The sequence below is a fragment of the Quercus suber genome, unplaced genomic scaffold, assembly GCF_002906115.3.
Source record: "Quercus suber isolate HL8 unplaced genomic scaffold, Cork oak 2.0 scaffold_991, whole genome shotgun sequence".
Taxonomy (NCBI): domain Eukaryota; kingdom Viridiplantae; phylum Streptophyta; class Magnoliopsida; order Fagales; family Fagaceae; genus Quercus; species Quercus suber.
In genome coordinates this window covers 80,695-99,285 of record NW_027070406.1, presented here as the reverse complement: position 1 = coordinate 99,285, position 18,591 = coordinate 80,695, and the positions used below count along the sequence as shown (strand labels likewise).

Here is an 18,591-nt window from a genome sequence, read left to right as displayed (position 1 = left end):
ACCCTAAACATTTTAGGAGTTAGGGTTAAGTTGGAATTATGCAATAAAAACGCATTCTACCCGAGATTTGATTGATCGAGCCTAAGCTTCAATTGATTGAGCCAGGCCAAAATGCACTATCAATTCTGCATCAGCTCAAATCCAATTTACATAAAAGAACCAACTTTAAGCAAGTCTAAACAAGAATAAACAATCTGTTTTGATCATGGTTTGTCAACATTACATATTAGAGTTCTAAATACATAAAATCATAAATATTTAGAACCTAACAGTAATTCTCATAATCTCTTTCATTATATGCAAAATTAAAACAAATTCAAATTATGTTAATACCTGATAAGCTCTCTCGGCATCACCACATTATCTATAATTAGCCCCTTTCTCAGAAATAGTATTGATAACTTTGCAAGTTGCATCAAACATTTTTATCAAATTACAAATAGATTGAAAATGAGATCCCCAACGTGTATCTCCAACCCGTTGCAAAGTACCAATTTGGTTTGCTCTTCATCTAGTCTCAATTTCATTAGAAGCAATCATATTCTCAATTTGTTCCCCTTGAGCATATTGCAATTCATCATTACGCTTACTAGAACCAATGAAAATATTGATAATATTAGTCAAATGATCAAAGAATTGATGAACAACTTTTACTTCTCTAGATGTTGTAACTAAAGCCAATTACAACCTATAAGCCACGCAATGTACATAATAAGCATATGGACATTCTTTAAGGAATAGAGCTTGTAATCCATTCCATTCACCACGCATATTACTAGCTTCATCATACCCTTGACCTCGAATATTCTCAATGTGAAGGTTGTAACGAGAAGGGACAGCACATATCTCCTTCTTTAGGGTCAACGCAGTAGTATCTCTAACATGCACAACATGAAAGAAACGTTCTTTAATGAAACCATTTTTGTCAACAAATCTCAAAATAATGGCCATTTTCTCTCTCTTCAACTCATCCCAAGCTTCATCAACAAGAATGCAAAATTTTGCATCCCCAATTTCTTCACAAATAGCATTTCGCACATTATTAGCAAGAATATGCAAAATATCCTTTTGAATTGTGGGTGATGTATATTTGGCATTTCGTGGAACATTTTCCAAGACAACACTAGCTACTTTGTCATTGAAAGTTGATGTGAATTTTATCAATTCAATAAAATTACCTCTATTTTTTTAATCAAGACTTTCATCATGACCTCTAAAAGTACAAGCTTGGAATGCTAGCCATCGAGCACACTCTATTGAGGTTTTGAGCCACAAACGATTATTCTCTAATTCTTTTGATGTTTGTTTCTCAATTAGCTTGTCAATATGTCGTGAATAATTCTTTAAATCCTCGCAACATTTCATAGCAATTTTATGTGGGGTGTTTAGATCTTTCCCTACATGACAAATTAAAGGACAATTCATTTCATCTTTCGCATTTTTCCAATTATTAAAACTTGTTGAAATGAATGTATCTAATCCAAGACGACCTATTGGTTTCTTACTAAAAAGGTAGCAAGGTAGACAATATATCGCATCCATTGAAGGTGAGTATTCCAACCAATCCTTATGTGATTCAAACCATGAAGGTTGAAATTGACGACGATGAGTATCATCATTGTATGGATAGTCTATATTTTTAAGTTAATATGGACCTTCTTTGAGATAAGCTCGTCGGATTTCATTTTGTTTGTTGATGAGAATTCACATATTTATTTACGTGATCTTGGATCACAATCTATATCTTCAGATTGAATTCTTGAACATTTGGAGAGGTGTTCATTAGGCATTGAAGAATCAACATTTGTTTCTATAGCCACAGGTGTCCTAATTTTGAATTGCTAACATTTTTTTTTTCTTAAAGAATGCATCAATTGTTTTTTGTTTGCTCATAATTCTTTTAGCTTTAAGAATATGACTAAAAAATTAACTTGAAAAGAATTTCAAAAAATAAAATTTTAATTAGAAAATTTTACTTAGTTATATGGATGTTATTCATACTCAAGAAAAAACAAAATTTTCACTATAATTTAAACAGTCAACTCATTTTTAATACAACTTTAATTAATAATAACCCTTCAAACAAAAACAAAAATTAAACACATAAGTATTGGTACACAACATAAACCAAACAATTTAACAACACCCACAACCACATGATATCTAACTAATAAAAAATAGGTAATAAATCAAAACAATTTTACCTTAGAAACTTTGTCTTCACAAAGTGCAAAGATGGGTCACCTATGTGGCAATGCCTACTGTCTTTGCCTCCAACTTTAGATCTTCCCTTCAAGACTCATCACAAGCAATCTCCCCATGCCCTCAATCATGTATTTCTCTAAAAATCTATGAAAATATAAAGAGCATGTGAATATTTAGGTGTAGATAGTTGAGAAAAAAAAAAACACTAAAAAAAAATGAATGTTTAGTGCTTAAGAAAGAGAAGAAAACTCACCAGGCAATCACCAAGTTTCAAAACTAAAGCTGATGAAGAAAGAAAAAAATAGTCAAGAATTTATTTATTTATTTTTTTCGGGACTGTGAGGACAGAGGACTGGAGTTTTAGGGGCTAGTAGGCAGCAGTACCAGTGCAAGTGAAAGTGTATGAAAGAAGACAAAACAAAATAATAAATAGTAAAGAGAATAAGGGATTCTGTGGGTCAGTGGGTGGGTTTTTTGAGATGGAGAGAGAGTGAAATTTTGTTGTTAGTATTTGGACTTAAGTATTTAAATGAAGTTGGCCAGCTTTTTGTTTTATTTGGAATACGTAAGGCCTAAAACTAAAGTTGGGGCTTGGAAGAATAGTTGAGAAATGGGTATGGGGGGGCCAGCTATCCTATATTGGGGGGGAGGGGGGGGGGCAATTATTTTTTCTACATACTCTAATGGATTTTTTTTTTTTTGGTTGTTGTTGTTGTTGTTGCAGGGGCCATGGTCCCCCAAGCCACTACGTGGCTCCGCCCCTGAATAGAGGCGATAAATTTCACCATATTCTTAGCAATCTATTGTGGCACTATTTGGAAGATAAGGAAAAACATCTTCTTCTTTTTAGTAAAAATCGTCAACATTCAACACACCTTATTATCACATTGAGACTTACATGGATATTTGAAATAAAATTAGTGTAAACAAAAATTTTGTAAGATTCAATTATAAAATGGTCATTCAATTGGAAAATAAAGTTGCCACTCTAATGTTAGAAATTATTTAATATATTTTTATTTTTAGAGTTTTAACCATCTAGAGACTACCGTTGCTAGAAATCTCTTGAAAATGTGTTGATTGTAATGTGCAAAGGTTATTGGATTTGTCGGCACCTATAGAATTTAGTTCCTGTTCAAATCAAATGACGTGACCATGATCTAGATACAATAGCTTAAACAAGGGAAGAAAAGCAAAATACAATTTGTGACAATTTTTTGTACACGATATAGAATTTGAAAGGAAAATATTATAGCATATCCCAAGGGATCATGAAATATCCACTGGTTGCAATCATTGAGGAGTATTCTGACAAATAGGGCATGTAGCATACAAGCAAAGCCATTCATCAATGCATTCAGCATAGAAGCAACGCTAGCATTCAGGTATAATCTTTAGAGTCTCCTTAGTCTGGTATTCAAATAGACTATATATTGGGCAAGTGTTGTCATTGAGCTTGGGCAAGTGCCAGTTCTCACCAAGAACTATTTTTGGGTAAGACTATTGTCGATTCAACAAGGGTCACAATAATTTTGGGCTGTGGGTTGAATTCTGGGATTGAATGGTGCCTTCTAGTATTATAGGACTTGACCTTGCCACAAAGGAAACATAGTAGCCCTAGCAAGCACATACTTGCCAGTACTCCAACACCTATGGTAAATATTTGTAATAGCCTAGCATGCGCTCCTTGAATTTCCTAAACATACCACATTCATTTTTACTAAGGCATCAAATTATACTTCTTCTTTTTAGAGAAGCGACCAAAGACTACAAAGAATCACAGACTACAAGAATAGCAATATCCTCAAGTACATATTCCATCCATACTTGAAGATCCTCAATAATTAAATTTAGCCTTCTTGGCTAGACAATGCGCAACAGAGTTTCCAAGTCTTTTTACATGAGAAAATTAAGCAAAATGAAAATTAGATGCTAGCAGTGAAGAAAAACTCAAGAACAAGTAATCTGAGTTCTGGAGATTATCACCAATTGAACCAACAAAGAATTACAAATCACAGAGAAAGGAAAGCCCTAGAAAATGAGGGAAAGAGCAAGAAAGTAAGAGAGGAACAGAATGAAAAGAGAGAGAGAATGAATAGAAGATTTTGTATTCAATTTCAATAGTTTCTACATAATGATCCATCCGTGCTCACTGATCTATTTATATACAATCTGGGTTTGCCTAAATTGCTTAAGTTAACAGACCCAAATATCTGAAACTAATTCCCTTAAAATTAGGAATTCAGTTAAGACTAACTAACTGAATTTAGCTCCACAACTACAAACGAAACCTGGAGCAAGGCAAAGCGCACCGTTTCATTATGTTTCTGATGAAGCCATTCACTTAAGCAAAACAGTGCGTTTGGTGCATCTGCTCTTAAATGAAAAGCTGCGTTTAGTTTAATCACTACGCAATCGTTTTATACTTCCTCTTCAATCTTCTTCTTTTCAGGCTTCTTCTTCTTTACTTCAACATCCCCCCTCAAACTGATGGGGGAAGAATCAATCAGAAGTTTGGACCGATGAAGAAGAAATGATGGAGCAGGAAGGGACTTGGTAAATATGTCTGCAAAATTGTCACGGCCTGAAACAAAACCAATCTGTAATTGCTTTCGAAGAACCTTCTCACGAGTATAGTGGTAATCAACTTCTAGATGTTTGATGCGAGAATGAAAAAAGGGATTAGCAGAGAGAGCTATAGCCGAGACATTATCACACCAAATGATAGGAATGTGAGGAAGAAAAATGCGAAGCTCTTTAAACAAGGTACGAAGCCAAGCCAATTCAGCGGCGGTGGTTGCTAAGGCACGATACTCTGCCTCTGTGGAAGAACAAGACACAGTGCTCTGTTTCTTAGCAGACCAGGAAATGAGATTGGGTCCAAGAAACACAAGCAAGCCTATTGTAGACCTTCTATCTGTAGGATCCCCAGCCCAGTTTGCGTCTGAGAATGCAGAAAGGGTTAAAGGACCTGGGGTAAAAGAAAGCCCATAATGAAGAGTACCTCTGATATAACGAAGGACCTGTTTAGCAGCTTCAAGGTGAGTAGTGGTAGGATGACTCATGAACTGGTACAATTGATGAACACTGAAGGCAATATCTGGATGAGTGAAGGTTAGATATTGAAGAGCACCAACCATGCTCCTGTACTGAGTTGGATCATAAAGAAGAACACCATCAAGAGGCACTAAACGAGTTGAAGGACAGGAGGGAGTCTTGGTTGGCTTGGAACTTTCCATATGAAATCGATGAAATACATCAAAAGCATATTTACTTTGTGTCAGAGTGAGACCATGAGTAGATTTATTGATTTGTATGCCTAAGAAATAGTTGAGAGGCCCTAGATCCTTGAGTTCAAAAACTTGACCCAGAGCTGCAATCAAATTATGAATTTGGGTGGAATCATTGCCAGTAACTACGATGTCATCCACATATAACAAGAGATAAATGATGATGTGAGCTGAGCAAAACACAAACAAAAAGCTATCAGCCATGGAGGCAGAGAAGCCAAGATGAAGCAAGTGAAAAGCAAATCTTTTAAACCAGGCCCGGGGTGCTTGTTTGAGACCATAGAGAGACTTGTGAAGTTTGCATACATAATCTGGATGAACCAGATCCACATATCCAGGAGGTTGATGCATATACACCTCTTCTTTGAGAAAGCCATGAAGGAATGCATTAGACACATCTAGTTGTCTCAACTCCCATTTACAACTCACAGCAATAGCCAAAACTAATCTCACTGTGGCAGGCTTAACCACTGGACTGAAGGTTTCATGAAAGTCCACACCAGCTTGTTGATGGAATCCTTTAGCTACAAGTCTGGCCTCGTATCTAGAGATGGAACCATCACTGTTCAATTTAACTTTGAACACCCATTTGCAGCCAACCAAGTTAACATGTGGAGGAGCAGGAACAAGAGACCAGGTCTGCTTTCTCTGAAAAGCCTGAAACTCAGCAGCCATTGCCTCACACCACTTAGGATACTTAGATGCAATTTTATAGGTAGGGGGTTCAGTATAGGTATAGTCAATGGTAGCCTTATAGCAAAGTTTAGGATTAGATTTGGTAATGCCACTCTTGGATCTAGTTTGCATAGGATGAGAATTGATGGTAGGAGGAGGTAAAGGAACAGGTGGAGGTGAGTCATGGTGAGAGAGAGGTAAAGAAATAGGATCAGGAATAGTGGAAATAGATAAAGAGATAATGGCAGGGCCAGTGTCAGTAGCAGGTAATGAAGGTTAGGGAGAAGGGGTTGGAGAAGAAAGAGGAGTAAGGGAGGGAGTAGGTAAGAGGGATGAAGCTATAGCAGATGTGCTAGAGTTGGAATTTGACAGACTAGGAGAGTGAGAAGGAAATGGACCTAGCAAGGATGACTGATTGGTAGAGTGAAGATACAATTGATTTAACAACCAAGTAGGAACTATAGGAGGAAAAGAATTTGTGGACACAGACTGAACAGGTAAAGCAGCAGGAAATTTGGATTCATCAAAAACCACATGTCTAGAAGTGTAAACTCTATTTGTAAGAGGATCAAGACAAAGGTAACCCTTAGATTAAGCAGGATAGCCAATGAAGATGCACTCCTTAGTTCTAGGTTCAAGTTTATGGGCTGTGTAAGGTCTCAGATTTGGATAACAGGCACACCCAAAGATTTTGAGATGAGTAAGGTCAGGAAAGGAAGAGTAAAGAGTAAACCAAGAAGATTTCCAAGAAAGCACAGAGGTAGGAAGCAAATTAATCAAGGTAACAGCAGTTTGAGCTGCAAATGACCAAAAAGAGTAGTCCAAGGAACACTGAGACAGAAGGGTAATAACAGTTTCTATGATGTGCCTATGTTTCCTCTCAACAACTCCATTTTGCTGAGGAGTATGAGGGCAAGAAATTTGATGTGAAATACCACGATTTGCCAAATAAGATTTGAATTCATTGGAAGTAAATTCACCCCCTCCATCAAATCTAAAGGTTTTAATTTTCAAAGAAAATTGAGTGGCAACCATAGCATTGAACTGAGCAAACTTATCAAAGGCTTCAGATTTGGATTTTAGGAGATAAATCCAGCTAAACCTAGAGTAGTGATCAACAAATAAGACGTAATATTTAAAACCATTGACAGATAGAGTAGGAGCAGGACCCCACAAGTCAGAATGCACAAGTTCAAAAGGAGCAAAAGCTTTAAATTGAGAGTTTGGAAAAGGAATATTGTGCATTTTACCATACAAACTGATAGGTCACAATCTGAATGACCCCTTGTGATTAACCCTAATTAATTAATTTAGCCAAGTAATTAATTAATCAATTAATCATGCAATTTTATGGAAGCACAAACAAATCACCAACAACTAAAAATGTAGCAGAAAATAAATAACACGGTGATTTGTTTAGGAATGGGAAAAACCCTAATGGCATAAACCCCACCGAGTGATTTTCAGGTCACCACTCCCGAAACTCCACTATTATCAAATCAAGCGGTTACAAGTAAAGGAATCCCAAGTACCTTACCAACCTACAGTTGAACCCTTACCTCAATACCCAATTGGACTTGATCTGTAGTGACAGTCTCCACCTTTGATGCACGGCTCCCAAATACGTGACTAACCAATGCGCGGATCCAAGTACGCGACTTCAGAACACCAACTGAGGAAGAATGGTTGGCTGCAAAGTTCTTCAGTTCATCCTTTATGATGAATAGCAGGAAGATGCTTGGTTNAGTAAGGTGATCCTGAGTGGTGTATGGCTTTGGGAAGTTAAGCTGATTTAGACTAGCTGTGACATGATCAGTTGCTCCACTGTCAGCAAGCCAGGGTTGATCCTGATTAAAGCAAGCATTGGAGGCTGTGGCCATTGCTGCAAGTTTTGCAGGTGGATGCTTGCCTTGATAGGCATAATCCATTCTGTGGTAACAATCAACAGCCAAATGTCCAACCTTTCCACAAATTTGGCATATAGGTCTTTCTGATCTAGGACCACCAAAACCTGATTGACCTTGCTGGAAGTGGTTGAAATGATTAAACTGAGAAAACTGACCATTTGATCTACCACCTCTTCCTCCTCTATTATTAAAATTCCCTCGGCCCCTACCTCTGTTTTAGTTGTGATTATAGCCATTACCATTTGACTTCTGATTAGCTGATGCAGCCATAGCAAAGATAGAGTCTTTAACCTCCAATCCATCATTGAGAGACTCTTCTTCTGCGTTTACCAAGGTTGAGAGCTCATCAAAACTAAGTTGAGTACTCCTTGTCCTTATTGCTGATTTGAATGCATTGAATTCCTTTGGGAGTCCCTTAATTGCAAAATGAAGCAATTCCTCATCATCCACAATAACTCCAACAGCCAATAATTTGTCTCTTACAACTTTAATTTTCTGCAGATACACTTCCACAGACTCACTTCCTTTCTTCAAATTATGAAGTTCACTCTTAAGGTTCATGATGTGAGACCTTGAGGTTGAAGAAAACTTATTTTCCAATACCTTCCAGACTTCTATAGCAGTTGCACATCCAACAGTGAATGCAAGCACAGATGGAGACAAAGTTGAACTTATAAAGGTAAGTAAGGCTTTTTCCTTTGATTTCCAAATCAGGAAATCTGGATTCACAGCTACAGTGTATGATCCAGATAAGTCCTTAAGAAACTTCTCAGGAACAAGTTGAGGCTCTTCGAGCAACTCATACAAGGAATAGGTTTCAAGAACCATGGAAATCTAATGTTTCCATACAATATAGTTTGTATTATCTAATTTTACTGTCATCATATTGGACATATTAGATAGAAGCAAAAGAGGCTGATTTACCAGACTTGATGACATTGAGGAAGTTGATGAAGACGAAGCCATTGTTGAGCTTGAGGCAGCCATAGTTGAAGATTGAGTAGCAGCAGCAGTTTCTTGCTTAGATACCATGAAGAAAAACTCAAGAACAAGTAATCTGAGTTCTGGAGATTGTTGCCAACAAAGAGTTACAAATCACAGAGAAAGGAAAGCCCTAGAAAATGAGGGAAAGGGCAAGAAAGTAAGAGAGGAACAGAATGAAAGATAGAGAGAGAATGAATGGAAGATTTTGTATTCAATTTCAATAGTTTCTGCATAATGATACATTCGTGCTCATTGATCTATTTATACAATCAGAGTTTGCCTAAATTACTTAAGTTAACAGACCCAAATATCTGAAACTAATTCCCTTGAAATTAGGATTTCAGTTAAGACTAACTAACTGTATTTAGCTCCAAAACTGAAATGAATTCTGGAGCAAAGCTAAGCGCACCATTTCATTAAGTTCCTGAGGAAGCTATTCACTTAAGCAAAACGGTGCGTTTGGTGCATCTGCTCTTAAATGAAACGCTGCATTTAGTTTAATCACTACACAGTCGTTTTAGGCTTCTTCTTCAATCTTCTTCTTTTCAGGCTTCATCTTCTTCACTTCAACAAGTATCACAAAGGAATCGAAGATAATAGTAAGTGATAGAAAAAATGGAAAATTTACAACCTCAAAACCATCCACTTGCTAATAAAATAGGAAGATATGATTAGAATTTTTCTCTGGTAAAACAACAAAAGAAAAGAAAAGGAAAAAGATTCATGGAAAGTATCACATAGGAATCGAACAGGGCCAACTCAATGCATGAAGCAATTGAGGCAACCGCCTAAGGCCCCCTAAGTTCCTAAGGCCCCCAAATTTAAGCAATACAAATATCTCTTTGTCATCGTGAGATTAATTAGGCCTAAAATATTAACCAATAAAAGTAAAAGAAAAAATCAAATTTAAGTAATAGAGATATTTCTTTACCATTGAGAGTATGAATTAAGCCCCAAATATTAACCAATAAATTGAAAGTATTATTAATTTTTATATAAAAAAACCACCCAAAAAAAAAAAAAAAACATTGACTGTGCAAAACAGAAATCAAAAGACAAAAAAATCAAAATCAAAATCAATCTCAAACCTCAAACCTCAAATATTTTTAATGAATTGTTGGAGAGTGACTTTTTCATACGTTTCTTAGCAGCGCATTGGACCCTCCTCTTTGTTGAGCGTTGCCCTCCTTGAGGTTTTTGCACTTCTTTGAAATGTCTTATTCTTGCTTACTTATGTCGTTGTTTGGTTCTTGCTACTTTGTTTTATTTTCTCAGAATGTTTACTTGGTTGTTTGATACTTTTGCTACACTGTGAAACTTTAACCTTCTGACAAAGCATAGACGCGTCAAATTGGGTTGGGCTAGGGTCCTTGGGACATGTGGCAGCATAGTAATCTCCAACCACTCATCCCTACATACTTATCTCTTAGGGTTTTTTCTTTTCTTTTTTTAATTTTATTATTATTTTAGTCACAAAAAAAAATTAAACAAATTTTACGTTCAATTTCTTCTTTGTTTCTATGTATATATGCATATATATTTTTTTGGGTTTTTAATTATAATATTCTAGTTGTTAACAAAAAAAAATTAATTTTGCTAAAAAAAAGTATAAATAATCAGTTATGCCACAAAAAAAAAAAAAAAAAAAAAAAGGTTGATTAGTTATATTGAAGAAAATGTTAAAGAAACTTGAATACAAAATTTTTTTCAATAACTTTGTATCTTAAAAAACAGAAAAAATATATTTAAATAAAAATTGATATAAAAAGTTAAATAAAAAATTTATTAATTTAATATTATAGTATGAGAAAGGCCCCACATAACATTTTCGCCTTAGGCCCCACAATGTATTGAGCCGGCCCTGGAATCGAAGATAATAGTAAGTGACAAAAAATAGAAAATTTATAACCTCAAAACCATCCACTTGCTAATAAAACAGGAAGAAATTATTAGGATTTTTCTCTGTTGAAAAAAAACAAAAGAAAAGAAACGGCAAAAGATTCGTGGAATGTATCACAAAAGAAAGTAAAATGGAAAATTTACAACCTCAAAACCATCCACTTGCTAATAAAACTGGATGATATGATTAGGATTTTTCTCCATTGAAAAAAACAAAAGAAAACAAAAGGCAAGAGATTCAAGGAAGTTGATGCAAACAATTGATTCAAGAAAGATTCGAATCATTCCAGATGTAATATTCTTTTTTGCTACCAACTTTTATCGTTATATAAGTATGTTCTTTCTTCCATTTTCTATTAAAAATGTTAATTTATTAATTTCAATTAGAAACTAAATTAAATTTGATTAAGAGCCTTCATATCTTAATTCATACTTTATGCTGTTTCCCAAAGTATTGACCATAGACTAGCATTCCATGGTGCACTTTCATACTATTCTTTTACACTAAGATTATTTAAACCAGATTCTCAAAAAAAAAAAAAAAAAAAAAAAAAAAAAAAAAAAAAAAAAAAGAAGATTATTTAAACTAATAATTAATCACTAACCTTAATTCTGATTAGGCCATCAGTTTGGAACTCCCAATCAACAATATAATCATAGTTAGCTACCGAGGCTGCCATTCTAACCACCAACGTCACCTTCGGCCTTCCTTCTCTAATCTGCCAAAACAAATTAAACAAAACAAAACAAAGTTGAGATGACCATTAGTGTGACACCAATATACCAAACAATGATTATTATCCAATGGGTCATATATTTTTCATCCAAATAGACTTGTTTTTAACCAATTCGCCATCAATAAATCTGATAATATAAAAAATTTCACTATTTTTTTCTTAATTACTGGTGTAGGGACTCAGTTTGGATTGACCCTGAGTTTGGATGGGTTTTCAGCCCAACAAGCCCAAACAATAAATTTATAGAGAGTGAGTTAAAGGTTTAGATGCTGGCCTTCGATCACCATGCATGAACTTTTTTTATAAAAAATACTAAGAGTTTCTTTACAAATGGGGGGATGCTCCTCGGCCCGTGGCCGAGGAGACCCTTTTCTCCTCTCTTTTTTCCCCCTCCCCCTTTTTACTTTACTTGCTTTTCTTATATAGTTTCCATCTGCCTATCTCCTTATTCCATCTGTTGATCATCCATTTGCCTTTCTTCTGGTCGTCCGTCCCATCAGGGGCCTTATCAGTACTCAAGTGGTTCACTCTGATCAACGTTGCACTGCCAAGGGGTTATATCCCCATTAATGCGGCCAGAGGGGTTAGGTGAATGCATTAAGTGCGAATGTGACAGCTTGCTCTGGGCTTGTCCCCTCCCAAAAATTATCCTTAGAATGTCGAGGACGAACTGGTTCTCGGCGCGGGTTACAAAAGAGGCTTTGTCTGACTTAGCCTTGGCTGGTCAGTCCTCCTCGGCGTTGGCCTTGGGCCTACTATGCGATGGGCTGTGATTATCAGGCCCACGGGCCCCACAACTGGTATTACATATTATATAATTGATGCTCAATCAAAATTATGTCAATAATTTTTACATGCATGTCAGTATGTTAAAAATCCTTACCTCCATGCCAGTGATGGGACTCTCAGAGTGACGCCATCCAATATCACCCGCATATTTCTCGAACACGCAAATCATGTTTGATTAACGTACGGTGTTCCATCAGCTGCCACAAACACACCGTCCATATAATACGCGTTCCGCGGACAATCATTAAGCGGGTTAACCATATATTTTATTTTATTTTATTTACGTTTTCCCCTGGACCAAATATGTATGCAAGAAGTTTCAGATCTTCTGAACCAAAAATTCCAAGTTTATAGATATTGTGCGTCCACAAAGATTTTTCCTTGAAAAATCTAATATATTAGCTGTCAACTTAAATGAAAAAGATATTAGTTCTGAGGCCAAAAAGAGTTGTTTTGGACATCAACTTTCATCACTTTGCGCATGAGTTTGGATTGCGCGTTTACGCATTTTCAGTGCTTCTACGTTTTTTTTATTGTAAGTCTTATGTATTGTTCATGAGACCCATAAGTATGAAAAAATACAAACCTAACTCTTCTTGTACTATTTACACATTTAAGCTGAAGGGACTAGCTTGGGAGTGCGCATAGAATAGCTGCAAGAAAACAAAAGGTTCCAACTTCCAATAATGAAAGCTGTGTAAGATAAGTTGGGCGCACCAAGAAGCACTTTATGACAAAAAAAATAGATGTTTTCCAACATGAACCGACCGAGAATTTTAAGTTAGCAAGGATCAAAGTATAAAGAAAAAAAATTTTCAAATATGCATCTATACAGTATTAAAAAATTATAAATATTTAAAATCGTTATTTATTTATTTTTTTTTTTTTACTGTATAGGTAGACAAAATCGTTGTTTCTAAATACATTAAGATGCAATCATTTACCAACAAAGAAACACAAAAACATAATAATGTCTTTTTTTAATATTAAGCTTACTAGGATTTTTTTTTTTTTTGGTNTTTTTTACAACAATATACCAACAAATCCTATTATAAACTTAGCATTACTCAGTTACTATATTTTATTTTGCAGTGACAATGACACTAACATGAATGTTTTTTGCTTTTAAAAAAACATTACCGATCATTTGGAATTATTTCAAAATAAAAGATTTTTAATTGGAAGAATGCATGTATTTACTTGCACGGGGAATCTACTTGCTGGATAAGGTGCAAATGAACCAACGTATCCGATTAAAAGTAAGCTCTACAGTTACACAAAATATCAGCTCAGCTGTTTCATGTTTGATCATCTTAAAAACTGAAAAACATAAAACATTGCTTTTACAGCTCTGCATTCTTTGCGCCAGGAAGGATACCATGCTTGAAAATTGAAATATACACACTCCTGCGGTCTGGCATTACCATGCTTCGAATATACACACTTATGAGGTCAATCAAAAAAAGTGACCGACTGAATTGTAAAATTAGGTACACGTACTGTCATATTTGTATATTTAGCTATTTATTATAATAATAAAAAATCATAAGGACAGGGCTCAAAGACTGAATTGTAAAAATTGCTCATAATTTTATTCGACCATGTAAATAACAGCTGTCAAAAGAATTTAGGAACAAATTCATTCATCATATTTACAAAAGAAAAAGTAATACAGCAAGCATTTGAAGAGGAGCTCAAATTAAATCAACCAACCATACCGCATGTTCCTATCATTGAGAATTTTGTCATACTTATCAAGCGCTAGAAACTAGTCCGTTTGAACTATAATAGCCATGCCACAAATGAAGTTTGAAAACTCATCAAGCCCCAAACTTGGGAACTTTGGCAATGGAGATTTGAGCAAGGAAATGCTCTGCTACCAACCTGCGTTGAATCTTGCCAGTAGCAGTCTTTGGAAGAGAATCAGTGATGAAAACCTTCTTGGGGACCTTGAAAGCTGCAAGATTTTTCTTACAAAATTGCAACACTTCTGCCTCATCTATATTCGACTCTTCTCTAGGAATTATCGCACAGTTAATCTGAAAAAAGATTGAACACCAAAACAATTAGAACTTTTAACACCAAAAAATATATATCTCAAATGGTTTGGGTTGAAGGGAATGACAATTTTCTTACCTCTTCACCATATTTATCGTCAGGGACTCCAAAGGCAACAGCCTGAGCAACATCCGGATGAGATAAAAGCACCGCATCAACTTCAATTGGCGATATCTTCTCCCCTAAACAACAAAAAAGAAGAAGAAAAACAACCCATAAGTAAAACTCCCACTCAATGTACCAAACAAAACACATTGCATATGCAATACCTACCAATATCCGAGCATCAATTATGAATATAAATTATAGAGTATAGACCCACAGTTTCCCATTTGACCCCACATTTCGAATCCATGCCTAACCTAACAACTCATGTTTGGGTCTTTACTCGTCTATCATTTGTTACCTAGTAGAATAAATGAATAATCAAATTCAATAGTAAGTATGTTTTAGTTACTTCAACTAAGACTCTTTTAGTCATGTTTCATGCATGTCATCTATCATTTGTTATCTACTACCAACTAGAATAATCAATTAATGATAAGCATATTCAAGTTAATTTAATTAGTAAAGTTTAGAAAGGTTTTTCTAATTTTGTTTTTACCACACAAAAAAATAATAATAATAATAATAATTATTGTTTTAACCTAATTCTAAAAAAAGAAAATTATTATCATGATAAAAACAATATCATGGCTAATCTCATCGTATCATATAGTTGTCATATCTTATGTTATTAATATATCTATAATTGTAGCATCTAGCCGTCAAATCTTAATTTACTAACATAAATATTGCACAAACTATAAACAAATATGTTACATTAAAGTAAAAGAAAATACCTCCACGGTTAATGAGCTCCTTGATCCGACCCACAAGGTGCAAATACCCATCGGAGTCGAAAAACCCGAGATCACCAGTATGAAACCACCCGAATTGAAAAGCAACCTTATTAGCCTCTGGATTATGCTTGTAACCCTTTGTCACATTGGGTCCCCTAATACAAACCTCACCGGTGACACCTTCTTTTTGTGGGACCCCATTTTCATCCAAAACCGACATCTCCTGACCCACGGGTCGACCCACCGACCCGGCTTTGTGCCCACCATCTTCGGGCAACGGGTTTGAGGCCATCAAATGAGAAGCTTCGGTCATTGCATAAGCTTCTAGAACCGGCGCGCCGAATGATTCCTCGAGCCGAGCCAACACTATTGGAGCCAGTGAAGCGCTGCAGCTACGAATGAATCGGAGCTTCGGGTACGACGGTTCGGGTTTGCTGAGGTGGCGATCCAAGATGATTTGGTGGATGGTGGGGACAGCGGTGTACCACGTGGCGTTGTAAGCGCGCATGTCGGACCAGAAAGTTGAAGCGGAGAATCGGCCGGCGGATGGAAGAGTTGCGGCGGCGCCGGAAATGAGTGAACTCAGTAACCCGGCAATTAACCCGTGGACGTGGAATAAAGGTAGGACCAACACGGTCGAGTCGGACTCACTGAGTCTGTACACCGATTTGATGTTCCGGACCGAAGAAGCTAGGTTGAGCTGAGTCAAAGGCACGCCCTTGGGCCGGCTCGTGGTGCCTGACGTGTGCAAGAAGAGTGCCACGTCGGACGGATCGTTCACGAGTTCCTTAACCGACTCGGAGTTGGAATCGGTGGAAACAGAGTTTCCGATACTGATACTCGACGCGCCGTCTGAGAGCGCGGCGGTCACGTGAGGGAGTTTCAGCTTGGAAGCGGCGGATTGAGCCTGTTGAAGTCCTTCTTTCGGTGTAATCAAAAGCTTCGACTCGGAATCGGAAAGGTAAAACTCGAACTCCTCCGCCGTGTAAGCCTGGTTCAACGGCGCCGCTATGGCTCGGCATCGAATAACTGCCAAGAACATCACCACAAACTGCACAATCCCAAAAAAAAAGGTTAAAATTTTAATTTTTGTTTATTGTGTTTGGTTAGCGAGAAAATGAAGGAAAATAAGAAAGAAAGAAAATTGAGTGTGTACCTCGATTGTGTTGGGAAAAGAGAGAGCGACAACATCGCCGGGATGGATTCCGGAGGCGAGTAAGAGAGAGGCGGCGTGATCGACGAGGTGCTGTAATTGGGAGTGAGTCAAATCGAGTTTTCCAGAGACGGAAAGGGCTCGGCGAGTTGGGAATTCCAACGCGGCTTTGTTCAACAATCCTGTGAGAGTTAGATTTTCCATTTCTTTTTGTGTGTGTGTGTATTTTGTTGTTTTTGATGTGAGTGTAAAATTGATTGTGAGAAATAAATAAAGGAATTGGTGACTCTTGATAGGAACGAAGGGCCGGGTTTTGGGTTATATATACAGGAGAGGGAGGGGGAGGGAAGGAAGAGTGTGGGCGGGCTTTAGGGGAGGGGAAGGTTGGAGCTGGGAAGGGAGGTATTGGGACACGTGGCAGATTTGAATGTCGTTTTGGAGGTTTCTGCGTCCGTCAGTTTTGATCAGAGACTTCTGGTCTGTCGGTCACTTCGAGTCGAGTGTGCTTCGTCATGAATTTGCTATGTTTCTTCTTTGGCTGACGCGTGCATAGCTGCAATGCTACTTACACAACATTTTATACTATTTTTGTCACAACTCTTCGTATTGTAAGGGATGAAAATATGGACCCATATGTACCCATAATTTTTTTACATCAGTTGAGAGTTGTAATAAAAATTATGTAAAATATTGTGATATTAACATTTTCACCCATGAGTCTTTAAGAAAAATTTATTTGATACATGACTGCGTGTGATTACTATTTAAAATTTGTTCTAAAAATATTATTTACATAACATTTTTTCATAAAAAATATTAGAAAGTGCTAGTTAAATACTTAAGTTAAGGCTTTAATTTTTTTTTTTTTTTTGAATTTTTATGAGAAGTAATACATGCTTGCATGATACTTAACATCAATAAATACTAAAAAATTGACAAATAATTCGTAGTTAGAAAAAAGGATATCAAACTAATTGAGTTATAAGATTATTAACAAAAAATTTGATATAAGCTTATTTAGGGTTCGAATTTGAGCACTTCTACTATTGAGAAAGTGAACTCAAGTCCGGTTTACCTATTACAATGAATTTGTAAAGAGTGGGTTTAAGAACTAGGCCTTAACAAACGGACAACGCCCAATGTAGAATTCCCCTCCATTGAAGGCTGACACACCAGGGTTACCTTCAAAGGTCGCTCCTCGACACCAAGCCGAGGAGCTTTGCCGTGGTCTCCCACCCCCCTCCTCATTTATCTGTTTTTTCCCCTTATATAGCCCCCTTTTCTCACAATCTCTTATTTCCACCTGTTGATCATCCGCGCCCCTCCCTTCTGACAGCCCGTCCCATCAGCCGCTTTACCAATACTCATGTAAGTTACAACAACCAAGGCTACCCTGTCCAGAAGTCACATCCCCATTAGTGCGGCCAGAGGGTTAGGTGAGCGCATTTAGTGTGGGGGTGACAACCTATCCTGGGCTTGCTCCCCTACTTAATGTTGGTCTCGGTCCTCCGAGGACAGGGTCATCCTCGGCGGGGCTCCGAGCAACTTAGTCCTTCATGCTTCGTCCTCGGGCGCTCCTTCTTCCTCAGCATGGGCCCTGGGCCGGATGTAAAGTGAGTCTGGGTTACTAAATTCTCAGGCCCCACAGCTTATAAATTAATATATAAAATTTAAATTTTTTTTAATAATTATAATAGAATTAGAATATGTACATGTTCCATTCTATAATAATACCATTTATCATCAATCTGTTTGTTATAGGTGGAATTTAAATTTATATCTGTTACTTAAGAATGAGAGATTTTACCAATTGAATAAATTCTAATATTAATTAACAAGCATTTGTTAGTGTGAAATGCTATAATCAATTGTATAGTGGGAGTACCCATTTTGTTAAGTTAATAAATGTTTGCAAAAAAATTAGCTACAATTATTGATTTAAAACTATCCTCCTTCAATTCACTATTTAATACTCGTTTGGATAGAGCTTCTTTGTGTTTGCGTCTGCGTCTATGTTTTTTTTTTTCTCTTTTTTTTTTTTTTTTTTTTTTT

General features: G+C 36.5%; 1 protein-coding gene across 1 annotated transcript; it reads right to left on the bottom strand.

Annotated features, from left to right (window-relative positions):
- Positions 1–14,052: 14,052 nt before the first annotated feature.
- Positions 14,053–17,018, bottom strand: LOC112031840 (probable CoA ligase CCL9). The gene is made up of 4 exons (XM_065768728.1): positions 16,543–17,018; positions 15,387–16,437; positions 14,623–14,726; positions 14,053–14,525 (listed from the first exon to the last, which is right to left on the bottom strand). Exons 1-4 carry the CDS (start codon positions 16,741–16,743, stop codon positions 14,307–14,309), a joined length of 1,575 nt encoding a protein of 524 aa, XP_065624800.1. The 5' UTR covers positions 16,744–17,018; the 3' UTR covers positions 14,053–14,306.
- Positions 17,019–18,591: the final 1,573 nt, after the last annotated feature.